The sequence below is a fragment of the Antennarius striatus genome, chromosome 18, assembly GCF_040054535.1.
Source record: "Antennarius striatus isolate MH-2024 chromosome 18, ASM4005453v1, whole genome shotgun sequence".
Lineage (NCBI taxonomy): Eukaryota > Metazoa > Chordata > Actinopteri > Lophiiformes > Antennariidae > Antennarius > Antennarius striatus.
In genome coordinates, this window is record NC_090793.1 from 20,068,903 (window position 1) to 20,083,033 (window position 14,131).

General features: G+C 43.0%; 2 protein-coding genes across 2 annotated transcripts; both read left to right on the plus strand.

Moving 5' to 3' along the window:
• Window positions 1-867: 867 nt before the first annotated feature.
• Window positions 868-6,097, plus strand: LOC137612816 (profilin-2-like). The gene is made up of 3 exons (XM_068341533.1): window positions 868-1,178; window positions 4,624-4,816; window positions 5,419-6,097. The coding sequence occupies exons 1-3, from the start codon at window positions 1,050-1,052 to the stop codon at window positions 5,514-5,516; spliced, it is 420 nt and encodes a 139-aa protein (XP_068197634.1). The 5' UTR covers window positions 868-1,049; the 3' UTR covers window positions 5,517-6,097.
• A 2,563-nt stretch (window positions 6,098-8,660) lies between these two features.
• Window positions 8,661-13,562, plus strand: LOC137611840 (uncharacterized). Its single transcript, XM_068339961.1, has 7 exons — window positions 8,661-9,017; window positions 9,145-9,306; window positions 9,398-9,519; window positions 9,598-9,763; window positions 10,154-10,269; window positions 10,344-12,494; window positions 12,777-13,562. The coding sequence occupies exons 1-7, from the start codon at window positions 8,750-8,752 to the stop codon at window positions 13,485-13,487; spliced, it is 3,696 nt and encodes a 1,231-aa protein (XP_068196062.1). The 5' UTR covers window positions 8,661-8,749; the 3' UTR covers window positions 13,488-13,562.
• The last annotated feature ends 569 nt before the right edge of the window (window positions 13,563-14,131 follow it).

Consider the following 14,131-nt stretch of genomic DNA (forward strand, 5'->3'; position numbering starts at 1 on the left):
AATAAATTTTAATATACAACCAAAATTAATGAGATTGAGAGATGAGAAATAGCAAAGATTCAGAAGGAAACGCCAATCAAGAGAAGAGTCTGTGTGGTATTAATGTTTAGAGAGGCCTTTAGTCCATGATGACAAGTCCATCAGCAGCCTGGGCCTGTAGCAGCCTGTATGAATGAATGAATGAATGAATGAAGGAAGGAAGGAAGGAAGGAAGGAAGGAAGGAAGAAAGGAAGGAAGGAAGGAAGGAAGGAAGGAAGGAAGGAAGGAAGGAAATAAAAAAGGAAGGAAGGAAGGAATTATGAATTAACCTGTTGCTCACAGGTTAATTCATAATTCAGGAAATTTTTTAGCACAGTTTTGAATATAAAGGTGGTGGGAATGATTCCACAAGAGAGCGGCCGGATTCCATTCTGCTTCATGTGACCCTTCCTGACCCCTGGTCCAGGTCAAAGGTTACTGCAGGTAACATTCAGTGTTTCTCAGCAGTGAAGAATTCTGATAATCCATAATATTTTGGGGAGTTCAACACAGATTCCTGTCATTAGAGGAATATCTGGAGGTTACATGAAGATGGGAGGATGATGCTGTCATCCATCCAACATCCATCCTACATCCATCCGCTGCACCACCCGCCTGTCTGGCACAAACCTACGGCTGTGTTTGCTTCAATCCCGGCATAAAACCACATGATCCGGGTTACTGCATGAGTATCTGACCCCTACATCCCGTTTTCCCGCTGTCTTTAACGGCCCATCTGCATCAGAACCGACCCGCTGACGGACCTTCTTTCTTCCGCCGCCGTACAGGCACGCGCCGGCTCGCAGCTGCGCGGAGGGATCTGAGCCGGACTCCACCCAGCCGCCGCCTCACCGCGGAGGCTTTCTTTGATGCCCCAGCCTTGACGTTGGTTAACGTCGGAGTGTGGCTTCCATTGGAGACTCTAAATTCACCCGCAGGCTTTTCTCCCCGACGTGACCGTCTTTTTTTGGGGGTAACAACTCTCCTTCACCTGTAGGAATTTTTTTTATTTAGCATCAATTTGTTCAACATGTCTTGGCAAAGCTACGTTGAGAACCTGATGGCCGACGGCAGCTGTCAGGATAGCGCCATTGTTGGCTACACGGACGCTAAATACGTTTGGGCAGCACATGCCGGGGGGACATTCAACAATATCACGGTAAGAAATAAACATTCTTGTCTTAAGGTGCAGGTGTGATTGTTTTGTCATTCAAATTGCAGACATTCACTAGAATGAATAACGGTCCGGGGTCGCAGGGTATAACTGAGGAGCGAGCTAACGGTACCGCGCTAGTTTAGCATGCTAGCTGCTCTATCGGCCTGGCGGCTCCCGTGACGGGATTAGACCTCATGTGGATCTAATCCGCGTTAACCTGAGTAACAGGAGCATTTATTTGCTCTGGAAGAGCACGGCTAGGAATATCGAGGCACTACTTCGTCAGCCTGAAGGCTAATTTAGAAGCAGCAAGTGGATGATGGCTGCTTTGGTCCAGGAAACGTGCGCGCCCCGGTGCGCTGAGGCCGCCTGAGGAGCTCGAGTTAATCCGCCGGTTTACCGGTAATGTGTGTGTGTGTTTTATGGGGTTTACGGGCAAGAATGGCCCGCTAACAGTCAAGAGGACTTATCTGACTCTTTAAAGGGCTTCAAACAGCTCCAGTGATCTATTAATAAAGTTGACTTGACTATTTCATCCAAATCCATAACTCATGCTGGATAAGGCTGACCAGGAAGCTGGTCATCAGCACACTGCTACTTCCGGTGTGGAGCACCAGAATTTATCCTGAGCTTGGACCTGACTAAACCCTGGTCCTCAAAGGTGTTAGAATTTAAAATACAGTTAAATCAGAGCAGACTGAGTCCAGAGGACGACGGGTGATGACGTTCCTCTGCTCTCAGGAGCCAGTTTCTACCACTGAACTCAGACCAAGAGTGAACCTGGTCTGAGTTCAATCGTACAAAGATGGACTTTGTATGATTGGATTGATTTGAAATGCTCAATCACAGTGGTTCTATGGGCAGTGATTATATCAAACTGATATTTGTGTCTACAACACACAAAAAGGATGAACCAAGAAGACGGATTCACTTCATCAAAGAGTGAATGAATGAATGCTTTTTTATTTTGATAGGAAAAAGGAACAATGTTCACAAACATAAACCAAAGGCCTAGCCTATCCCAGAACCCCAGGGGTTCATTGGGGCACCACAGACAACCCGCGGTTGTCATCACGTGTTGTGTCGTGGGCAGTTGAACCTGGTGGCACCAGTTTAACATCATATTCAGGACGTAGAAACCAAAGGATCAAAAGATCTAATGATGATGATCAAAGATACTCGATCAGAGAGATTTCCTAACATCCATAGAAGCAGGATGGTATAAGTTGAGCTTCAGCTCTGACACATTTTCCTGCAATGTCTACAGTTGGAAAAATGAATGTTGAAGCTACTCCAAGTTCTCTTGAGACATTTTATCCTCTAGACCCACAAATGATTGAACAGGAAATTGAAAAGGAGAAGAACAGATTGAGAACTCTCGTTGCTATCAAGGCAGTGATTGATCACACAGGCCCACCAAAACATTCCTGGTGTTCGTGGCACACAGCGGCGACGACCGCTGCTACGTTAGCATTAGGTGTGGTCACTGCTGGGGCAGGTTATTACTATTTCCACACATGCTTACAGTTTTTTGATGTCTCTATCTGAGGTGAATGAACACTATTCAGACGGAAAATGATTTGGCTCACAAATCTGCAAATGTCTAAAAATTGTGACCCCTCGATGCGCTGGCGACATGTCCACAGTGTACCCTACCTCTCATCCGTGGTCAGCTGGGATAGGCTCCAGCAGGACCTGCATTTAAAAATGATTCGAACTGATTGTGCCAGAAAGAGAAAATGTCTTTGCTGTGAAACCACAGAGAACAGCGACACCTGGTGGTGAACTGAAGTAAAACACCTGCCTCAACCAACCTCCTTGTCCTGGTTATACTTCAGTCTGTACACAATAAAAGACGTAAAACCAAACATTTGTTAATTAATGTCATTAGTTAATTACTCAATGCTTTGAAACATTTAACAGATTTTTAATTACAAACAGGATTGTCTCAGCTGTGCTGTGTTTCAGCTGCTTCGTCTTTGGCTGACGACTACGACTGGAAGCAGACTGTGTCATAGGGTCAGGACTAAAGAGAATAAATACATTAGGGGGGGCAGCAGCTCAGTCCACTAAGTCTTGGGCTCGGGGACCGGAGGGTGACCGTTTCAAGACCCATGTCAGACAAAAAAAAATTTGGAGTGTGAACTGGCCTCAGTGGTAATGACTAACGAGTGGAATAATCACCCTGCCGGGGGACAAATGAAGGGAATAATGACCTGATAGATAGATAGATAGATAGATACTTTATTAATCCCGGAGGAAATTGCATATATCCACTGTTTATAATGTAGGGGATGTTAACACTGTATGATTATTTCCTCCATAAATTAGATTGTACAATATGCACTGCCTGGTAAAGAAATTTCACAAAAAAGAGCTGCTTACTCTGGCTGCTTTTTCACTGGAATGGCATAAATTTATTCCTAATTCACTGCTAGTGATAACATGTGAGTTCGGTGAATTGTCTGGGTTTTACCTTTGCTGACTGCAGGCGAGCAGGTTTCAAACTATATTCACAGACAACTTAATGCAACCACGATAACAGCTATTATGCAAAAACTACAGTTTGACAATACAAATGTTTCCATAACAACACTGATGATGATGGTGATGGGTCGGCTGGAGTCTTTCATCACTGACAGCCTGGGAATTACATTTCACACTGGAAGATGAATTTTTCTGCATCTTCTTGAGACATGTCAGATTCTTGACATATTAAACAAGCCAAAGAAAGCAGTCCTAGAAATTGGTTTAGTATGGGAGTTAAGGACAGTCTGATCAAATGTATCTCCCAGAATCCTCATGGTGGAGCTGAAGGCCAAAGTGAATTTGTTCATGGTGTTTACCCCACTGGTGGTTCTGAGTTCATGAGGTCTGCCGTGATTTTAAATCTGATTGGAATTCTTCAAATAAAGAAAAGATTCAGATCAGGTCTGTATTTAGTCAGGATCTGAGGATCAAGAGTGGGTTCTTAAGGAGAGGTTTCATTATAGCCAGTTTAAAGCAAACTTAGCAGGTTGTAGCTGGAATTATTTGAATGTCTGAAATCGTTGATAGACAGACTTTCTCTTGTCCTCTCCAGAGAAATTGAATTTTTTTGTCCAATGAATATAGAAGCACTTTTTTTTGACAGTAATGCAATGCAGAACAGGTGCTTGTGATAAATCGGAAAGATTATAGCATCTGCAAGAAGGGAAATCAGTTTGCAAAATAAGAAGAGATTCAGTGTTGTCAGGGTGCAAAATGTAAAAGGTCTGTAAAGTTGCACCTTCACACTTGTATAAAGCAATGCCCTTTTGATGTTTAGTTTTATTTCCTTTGGTCACAGTTTTATTGGTATTCTCATATCAAGCCTTTTACACTTGTTAACCTTCTGCTAGTCATAACAATTGGTGTGTGTGATCTGAGGACCTAAAAGCCTCGTCCTGTGCTTTTGTTTCCTTTTCAGTCTCAAGAAATCGACGTCCTTATCGGGAAGGACCGGGAGAGCTTTCACACCTGTGGTCTCACTCTGGGCTCAAAGAAGTGTTCTGTCCTCAGAGACAGCCTCCAGGACGACCAGGACTGGACGATGGACATCCGGACGAAGAGCCAGGGAGGGGAGCCCACGTACAACGTCTCTGTGGGGAGAGCCGGAAAAGGTACAGATGAGTCTGACAAGCGCTCACATCATCAGCTAGAAAAACGACTGACGGTCAAGGTCTAGCTGACATTTCCAAGTTTTACGTTTTCTCATGTATTTTAATGTGACCCAATTTAAATACGTTGAGTTTTGACCTGCTTTGCTTGTTGAATTTAACACAGGATATATAAAATGGCACACATTTAGTCTTAGATCTGCTTACTTTGCACTGACAGGATCATCTGTGCGCTGATGCAAGATAGTCTGAGCTTTATTCGGTCGTTTGCGTTCATCTGTTGCCTTCTAACCTGAAGTATTTGCAGTTTTGACAGGCGCATCAGCATTTGACACCTGGCTTGCTGATAAAAGAAATCACCAAGAGTGAAACACTGACAATTCTGCTTTTATGAAACTTGACTTTTAGATATTTCTGCAGCATTTATTTGGCAGTCATCACATTTTGAAATGCGAAGCGTGTGGACTGTTCACCTGGTGACTAAAGGCCCTCATGCCTCACTGTGGCGTCTCCCTGGACCGCATTGTTGAAGCAATGGCTTTTATTTAGAATGCTTTTCTTTTTGCTGACCTTAACCGTCCCTTTTTCTGTCTCTTCTCTTGCAGTATTGGTTCTTGTAATGGGCAAAGAAGGGGTCCACGGAGGCGGATTGAATAAGAAGGCTTTCTCAATGGCAAAATACTTGAGGGATTCAGGGTTTTAATGTTTTCACGCTCACTTAGATAGAAATTGAGGGACAAAAAGAAGAGAAAAGAAACGTTGCTGTTAAGATTTTTTTTCTGCAAGCAGTCAAACGTTACGGAAACTTAATAGCAGTGAAGAGTGGTAAGATACGATCACCTTTGTCCCCCCCCCTCTGTCATGCAAGGGGGAGACTCTTCAGTCGTGTTCATTTCTCTTTTTTTCCTTTGTGCTCCAGTATTGGTTTTAGTTTTTGGGAAAGGAGTTAGTCAATGGTGGAAATGTGAACAAGAAAGCATATTCAATGGTTGAGCACCTGAGGAAGTCTGGATGTTGAGCAACTTCTCCACTCATCCATCACCTTAGCAGCACACTCCCACTCACCGCATTGTGTCCACGCTACTTCCAGGATTAGATGGCAAACAAGGTCACAAGGTCGCTTCCTTGCCACTCACCCCAGTTGTTCTTTTCTACAAAACTTCCCACCTTTAACAATGTACTTCTCATGGTGTTACTCATGGCTGTGGTGCCACAATGTATTATTCAATGAAATGTTTATTAATGAAAAGATTTCAAAGTAAATAAAAGTTGAAGACAAATTTGGACTTGCCTTGCATTTACTTAGAAACTGGCTGCTATTCCAAAGGGAAGTACACGTGTAATGGTGGTGACAAGTTTGCCTAGTTATGCTTTGTGAGCATTTAATAAAAGATCAATCGATCAACTTTTTTTTTTTTTGTGTGTGTGTGTGAAGCACTTCATCGCATCAGCAGACATTTGGAAGCGCTTTTACAGAAAGAAACCCAGCGTAAGCGTCAGTTTTTCTTTTGTTTTCCTTTTTTGTCACCAGCATGATGGCATTTAAAAGTTGCATGCATGCATCCCCCATGTCTCTGCGTAATATTCCAGCCAAAACCATCTTCTCATCTGCCTCCATCTTCACGTCACAGAAACGACAAGTTTCCTCTGAAAAAGCCCCTCGTGTGTTTCACCAACGATCATCTCGCCCAAAACGACTTCGTCCATCCTCCATAACATGCTTTTGCTGTTGTACATGAATGTGGTCTGAAAAGTTAAAGTGTTGGGCTGTTGTTTGTAAGTGTACGATCAGCATTCCTAAGATGTGAGGATCTGGACGTTCCATCTCTGACGGCTCACAAACGTGTCAGTCAGCTTCTGGTTATCGGTAATCTTCTCTGTGAATCACGATGCACATGTTATGTGAGGTTACTTTTTGTCCACTCCTGCCCAGTTGGACCAACTGTCACTACAAGGGGATTTTCAGAGTTTCTTCAGTTTGCTCTGATGATCGTTGGCTTCAGCTGTGGACTGTACATCATTTAGAAGCTACAGATGACTGTAAACCATTTAACTGCTTAGATTTTCCAGCACTAATTGAGTTGTCGCTAACTTCTTATCCATTAACCAATGAATGGCAGTCGTTTTACTGCAGTATGAAGACATTTTGACTGTAAACCCAGGCTGGCGGACTCCTGACATCTTGGAATTATTTGCCTTGTGCTTTAGTCTTCAAAGGTGTATTCACAAATTGTCATAGTAGGGTACTTAGAAGTATGTCAAAAGCAAAAAAAAAAAAATGCTGTGTAAACTAAACATGTTGAAAATGGTGTTGGTTGGAATAAGAACATTTGTAAGTTGTCTTGTGAAAAAATTCTGAGAATAACTGTTCTGTGCCATAAAATCGAGCTGATCTGTTGCTACTATGAGTTGGATTTATAACTGCTGCCCCCCAGCAAGGAGTAACTTTTAATGGCACTTTCCTAAGGGATATTTTGGCATCCATCATCTCCAGACTTTGTGGAATATGTACAGAATTAAACAACAGAAAAAAAAACTGAGATTTTGTCTTTATTTTGAGTGACAGATTATCAAATTCCTTAGGTAGATATTTTGTTTGTAGGCAGATCAAATAAAACTCAGCTAGAAGCCAAAAATTCCAGGATATTTGAATACAAAATATCTTTAATAAATGAAGTCAATATAACCTACTACCAATTAGTAGCTTGAGTTCATGATGTGAAGAATTATGTTTCGGGAGATACCACGTTACCCCTTTCCATTTTTACTGAATTACAAGTAATATCTAATTAACTCACTTTATTTTCAAATAAATACTATATATATATATATACTGTATATATACACACACACGATACGTAGAGAGGTTGTTACGTCACTTCCTGTTTGTTTCCGGTGATGTTTCGTCCTGTTGCGTATATTTACTATTAATTAACTTGGAGTTAAAATATACTATAAATGTTCAGTTAAATAATTGCACCGTAAAAAAAAACTTCGGTTCACGCCAGGGAACACCAATAAGTCGTGTTTAGAACACATCATGTGGAATTTTGATTTTATTAGGAAGGATGGAGTTTCTCCAGTCTATTAGCTAATGACAGAACGTAATGACGTCATCGCGCTGCGCCCAGGAGGCAGAGGCGTGGTCCACCTGCATGTGTGCGCTTCCGTTGGAGCAGGTGCCCCGAAATGACCCCCCCCCCCCCCCACACACACACACACACACACACACACACACACACAATTCAATCTTTTTCAGGAGAATCTCGTAACTAAATTTGTATTACTTTATTTTGCTCTACTGGAAAAAAGCGTCTACACTATCAACCTGATGATCAGTCAATCAATCAACCTTTATTTGTATAGCACTTCATGATGCTGTAAGAAATCTATAATAAAGAAATTATTCCTACCAATCAGCTGCTGGGGTCGTTGTTTATACCCACTGACATCATCATTATCACTGTAAAGATTATTATTATTGTCCCTATTGCTGTTATTATCATCATTATTGTAATTATAATCAGTGTTGTAGTTGCAGTGGTCATTATGAATACTCCTAAGTGTCAGTGTTGCCCTCTTGTTGCCTGGTTATCTCCTCAGAAGGCCAAAGCAGATGTTCTGCCCACTCTGAGTCTCTGATCTGCTCAAGGTTTCTGCTGTTCAATGGTGTTTGTTCCTCACCATCATAGATAGATAGGTATAGATACATACTTTAGAGATACAAATCTGAGAAGATCACGAACATGAAGTCACTCCTGTGCTCAGGTGGGTCATTGGCATCAGCTGTTGTGTGCAGGTGTGTCAGTAGTGATAATTAGCACCATGCCCGTGAAGTAACCTTTAAAGGCCTTCTTCTGCCTGTTCACAACTCAGTTTAGCTTTTGTGGCCCAGTGCTGAGGCGAGCTGCCCGTGCGGTGCTTTTCTTTGTTCCAATGGCGTGTCAAGCGAGTGGGGGCAATATCATTTTATTATGTTTAGGGCTTCTTTTTGTCCATTGCCACTGCAGAAGCTTGACAAAGCTTAAGTCATTGGATAAATTCAGGGGAAATTCAATGCCCAACCGTGGCCAAGCTAAAGGTAATGAACTGCACCACGGAAGATTATTAATTGGGCAAAACGATCTGCATGGTGCTAAACCCAAAGGAACTGAAGCTGCCAAGAAGTGGATGGATATTGATGTAGATTACCAAGCAGACATGGGTATGTAAAGTTAATTTCTATACAAAACCTGCATAAGTCACCAATTGAGAGTAATGTTTATAGCTAAATGAATATGCAAAATTTAAGGATTTAACTGGACATGTTTTTGTTTTTTAAATTAAAACAGGTTTTGTGAAATCCATGCATCCTGAAGATCATGGTTATTCCACTAACACAGCAGTGCAACAGATTCTGAAAATGGAACCTAAAGTTGAATGTACAGGAGACTCCATGAAACTTCAAGTCCAAGATTCTTCTACCCAAGGCCTGCTGCTCTTTGTGGATAGGGGTCAGTTCATAAGTCTAAAATTCCTTAGATTTTTTGTAATTCTTGGAAGTGTGTATGGAGCTATTTCTTACTAAATTATTTAATGTCACAGGAAGAAGCCTCTCTCCTCTGCCTTTGTCAAAGTTACCCCAAAGCTGTGGTTACAGTCTTCAGTCAACACATAGAAATTTGGTCTTGGATGCACCTTATGATGGTTGCTTCGTTTCCCTTGAGGTAGGTAACTCTAATATTTACGCACTGTGTATACGCATGAACAATCTCCCCACGCTTTTTTTCATTTTCTCATTTTAGGAGGACAGCTATGTCCTTCCATTGCGTTGGCTGGGGTTACCTGTTAGGATGTCATGCCCGTCGATGAGGCAGACTCAATCCAACCCACCAATGGTCACCTGTCACGCTGAGGGAATGGTCGTGAGAATGGAATGCACAATATCTGTCTCTAAGATTAAAGTCAATGGTATGTTTACCAGTTGTCTTTATTCTCATGACAGATGGTTCTCATGACAAGTTTTTTTCAATAGCATTTGATGAACATGCTTTTTTGTAAATTACACAATAGTGCATAAGTGAACTGACTGCTTAAATCTATCCATTGTACTTGTGAGTCAGTTTTCCATTGTATAATTTTCTCTGCCTAAAATGCCGTGACACTTGGATTTCATGAATTTGAGCAGAAATTGGTCTGAAAGATCTCCAGTCATGTTTAGTAATGGTCCCCTTGCAAAAGTAGGAAGGTAAAACTTTAGAGGATTAATTTTGTAAGCTTTGATGGTTTTTGACTGGTTTTGGAGAAAATCGCCTGTCCCTCAACTTGGCCTTTTCTAATGGTGCTCGGTAATTCTTTCAGTGAGTGGAAACTGGGAGCCCCTGATGAAATCATCATCAAAATGTGGATTTGGTGTAGTTGAACATCCTGAAGGTTTGGTCATCTCTGTTCGCTACAAACCCTGCCTGGAGATAAAGGTACGGTGCATATTTTTGTCTATTAAATTTAAAAAAAAATTTCTTTTAAAGAACATAAAAATTCTTTATTGCAGGATGGAATGTTCACTTTGGAACTGGATGCAGATGGAGAAACCAAAATTTCCTGTCCATCAATGTCACCATATCGACCTGAACCCACTACAATTCCAAAACCTGAGACAAAACTACAAACGGAAGCCCCAAGGCAGAAGGGTCACGCCTCTACTCCACCTCTTTCTACGACTACCATTGCTCCTAAATTTACGACAAGTCGGATACCAACGATTACAGAGATGCCCATGAAACCAGAAGAAGGATCAAAGAATATCTATGATCCTTATTTGCAATACTTCCCTTATTACCCCCATTTCTTTTACCCTCGCCCTACAAATCCAGACCAAACACCAACACCTACGGTACAGCCAACCTCCCTGCCTGTAACCCAGACAAATGTAGCTAAAACAACCGCAGCTTCAGCTACAGAAGGCCATCCAGATCCAATTAAGTCACAACCTGAAAGCCAACTTGATGGTAAAGTACAGCCTCATGTGCCAATCCCTGAATCTCATCCATGGTATCCTGAGAAAGTACCACAGCAGCCTTTTCTGCCAAGTCCCCCAGTTTCTGAAGATCAAACTAAATTCTACCAGCCATTTTATCCATACGTGTGGCCCCCAGGTCCTTATGAATGGCCTCTACCACCCACAGCTCAAACCCCCACAATAGTACCCCAGGGTGAGATACTGCCATCCATAACCCCAATGGAACCTGAAACTCCTAAACCTCAAACCTCTGAAGCTGTACCTCCTACAAAACCAACTCCAGGGGTCAAAGAGTCTCAACAGACTGAAGTGCCCGGGGGTGGAATATACCAACAGTTATACCCCAACTTCTTCTATCCATGGCCATTGCCAGAAGAAAAGCCCACAGCTGTTCCGAAACCACCACAGACTAAAGCTCCCAAAGGAATAATCAAGCCTGAAAAACCCGTCCAGCAATCAGAGCCGGTGCCAGAAGAAAAGCCCACAGCTGTTCCAAAACCACCACAGACTAAAGCTCCCAAAGGAATAATCAAGCCTGAAAAACCCGTCCAGCAGTCAGAGCAGGTGCCAGAAGAAAAGCCCACAGCTGTTCCCAAACCACCACAGACTAAAGCTCCCAAAGGAATATACACACCTGACAAACCTGTCCAGCTGCCAGAAGTAAAGCCTACAGCTGGTCCAAATCCACCACAGCCTGAAGGTCCTCAGCCTCCAAACACTCAAGTATACCAGCCTGTCTACCCCTATCCCTACCCATACCCCTTCTACTACCAGCCAGAGCCTGAAAAGCCTGCAATGGTGCCATTGCCCCACCCCATAGTTCCTCAAGTCCCAGTAAACATCCCTTTCTACCCTCAGCCGGAGCCTGAAAAGCCAACTGATGTTTCAAAACGACCTCAAGTCCCTGATGATCAAGTGCAGTACCCCTTCTATTATTACCCATTCTACCCTCAGCCAAATCAACCAGAAGAAAGTAGTACCAATACACCACCTGGAAAACACCAGCCTGGGCATCCCAACTCCCCCACACCTCTGCCAACTGAGAAGCCCACCACTTTGTCAAAGCCTCCAACCAAACCACCTAAATCTTTCCCTTCAACATCCCAGATACCAGATACTGAATCAAAGACTGACGTTCCCACTGAAAATCCAGCTCAAAGCGCACAGCCTCCAGCTGACAAAACTCCAGAAGACCTGATGCCTCAGTTTTTCTACCCTTACTACCAGTACCCACAGTATGTAACTCTGCCCCCTGTCCCCTTCACTCAGAAACCAGAACAGATCACTACTACAACCAGTAGTCCCAAGTCCACAGATTCAATGGTACCGCAACCACAAAGCCCTCAACAAAGCCATCCACATATCCCACCTGTGTACTGTCCTTCTTTTTGCCCATCAGGATTTTCTAATTGTTGCCCACAAATTGCTTTTCATCAGCATCTCCATCACATTGTTCCAGCTGGACCAGGCAGTAAGGACACTCCTCCAGTTTATACAGGACTGCCGTTCCTCAATCCAGCAGTGTATTCTGGGTTTGGCAATAGCTTGCATTCAACTCCCTCTCCTCCAAAACCAACTGAAGCTACCACAACATCCACTGCTGCCCCCATCTCAACCCACTCCCTTCTACCTCAAAAGGAAAATCTGCAACATCTTCTGCCACCAGATGGCACCACTGCTGCTGTAAGTAAACCAAGCAAGGCTACAAATCCTGAACAATACCCATATTTCCAATTGTACCCAAATTCTCTGTATCCTAATTGGCTTCAACATGTTGGTCAGTTACCAAGTTTAGGAGCTCACAACAATATGGCCTCTAAAAATCCTGGTCCAGTAATGCCATTAGTACCCTTTGAGCCCTATAGTACACTGCCCTTGAAGCAGCAGAGTGGACTTCCAACTGGCACTAATTGGAATCCCTTTGGACCAAATTTCTTTCCTCTTGTTGATCCTGATCTTCTACAGCACCCTACAGCAGAGCAGAAAAGCAAACTCTCAGTTCCAGATCAACAGCAGTCAGACACGGCCTCCGATAGACCTGAAGGGCATCCTAAAGACCAGAGTGAACTTGAACGTTTTCTGGTTCCTTACTACATGCTTCAAGATCCAGAAGCGCCTGCTCCGATCAACTCCACACAACAACCTGGGAAAGATTCAAAGAAACTTGCCAGTCATGAACAGACTCTGAAGGCCCGCCCAGATCCAAGAGGTTTTGTTCTGCTTCAAGACCCACCGGGAAGGGAGCACAGTGGGTTTAATGAGCCTGTGATGTCTGTCAAACACCTAGTTCCTGAGTTGGGCTTCCTGCAACCAAACCTTGCAATGCCTCCTCCACAAGGCCAATCTCCACAAATGGCCCAAAGCTCCAAATGGCTAAGAAAAGGATTGACTAATCGCTTACCTGTTAAAGGCAAGGACAAGCGGAGGCATGGAGTTGAATCAGAAGACTTTCCTTTGCATGTCTCTGCTTCGGATGGCTTTCCTTCTGTGCCCTCACCCCAGGACTTGTTAATCGACGCATCTCAACCAATCCCCAAATCCTTGAACTCATTCAAACAACTTTGGAAACCCACAACAGTTCGAGGCTCCAACCACAGGATTTTTCCTCTAGTCCCGGAGAAGGCCAATCAGCACTGGAGCTCTGCAGCTGACCAGCAAGAAAAGGGTATGCTGTGATTTTAAGATTCTTTTCCAGTACTTCGACCTAATCTGTCTCTTGCAGGACTGCATCAGCGCGTTCAGAGAAGTGGAAATCGGTTGCAGAAATTGGTTTACTTGATTGTAAATAAACAATTGAAACTGATTCAGTTTGCCTTTTCTTTAAAGTTCAGAAATGTTTGATTTTTGCGTTTATCAGACAAGGTTGGGCTTAAGCAAGGCCTTAACTCATGGGGCAGCTGGCTGTTGAACGCTGTCCTGCTAGTTTTGCAGCTGACCAGAAACCGTTGGCACGGAGGCAGTCATTGGAGTCAAAGGGTGCATTGCCCTTGCTTGACTGTTGTCTTATTTACTTTACCATGAATGGCTACTTCCTGGTCCCTCATGAAGCGGTGCCCTTAAAGCACAGCTGTGTTTTAAGGATGGTATTTGTAACATGACAAATTTCCATTTTAGATAGTGTGATGTGAAAACTCCATGACTTGTTAGAATAAAAAAAACTTCAGCCTGAAGCTATAGTGTTGTCTGAACTTGAGGGTTATGTAGGACAAAATGAGTAACGGATTCATTTTGTGGAAAAGCAAAGGAGGTTAGAGTCACTGACACCAGTCAACACATTCTGCAAACATTTTCCTTGTTTGTATTAATGTCTATGTTTACCA